At 44.8% G+C, this 699-nt stretch overlaps 1 protein-coding gene across 1 annotated transcript in view; it reads right to left on the reverse strand.

Moving 5' to 3' along the window:
- Positions 1–680, reverse strand: part of CSUI_005573 (tyrosine kinase-like protein) — a 2,743-nt gene extending 2,063 nt beyond the window's left edge. Inside the window, exon 1 of the mRNA XM_068065745.1 lies at positions 546–680. Coding sequence (XP_067922281.1) covers positions 546–660 — 115 coding nt within the window. The 5' untranslated portion in view covers positions 661–680. The remainder of the gene's footprint in view (positions 1–545) is intronic.
- Positions 681–699: the final 19 nt, after the last annotated feature.

Genomic DNA, 699 nt, shown 5'->3' on the forward strand with positions numbered 1-699 from the left:
AAATGGAGGAAGAGGAGGAGGAGAAGAGATATCTACGGCTCATCAGCTGTAATAGCCCCACATGCTGTGTCTCCGTTCTAAACAAACAGAGACAGGGGGGGGGAGTGGAAGTCTACAGACTTTCACCATCTCTCCTTCTCCCTCTGGAAATGTATACGTCATCTCACTTGCCGATCACCTATCTACCAAATCATACCATCTTTACGTATGTATATATATATATATATATGTACGTATATGCATATACCTCTACATCGATATCTATCGCTCTACAGATGATGTACGTGGGCATATGCAAGGCCCTACGTACGTCTAGACGCTAGGAGAACTGTGTGTGTGTGAACTCCCCTCCTTCCTATCCTGTAGAAGAAAGAGAGAAAGAGAGCGATAAGTAAAGAAAGAATCGCCGAGACAAGTAAGTGGTGAGGAGTAGAAAAAACAGATACACATCCCACCTCACATACAGGCAGAGAGATCCATAGAAAGACAGAAGATGATAGNNTATGTATGTCTGTATGTGCTGCATGTGGGTATGATGACGATACCTTCAGGGGCGGCATAGAAGACATTCCCGTAGAGAGCGAGGACTGAAGGGCTATCACTTGGAACGAATGCTGTAGCGACACCAAAGTCTGCTACCTGCAGAGGAAGGGAAATCATCCTAGAAGAAGAAGAAGACATCTTCATTATCCTTGCTAG

The sequence above is a fragment of the Cystoisospora suis genome (assembly GCF_002600585.1).
Source record: "Cystoisospora suis strain Wien I chromosome Unknown contig_2679, whole genome shotgun sequence".
In the NCBI taxonomy this organism is placed as follows: Eukaryota; Apicomplexa; class Conoidasida; order Eucoccidiorida; family Sarcocystidae; genus Cystoisospora; species Cystoisospora suis.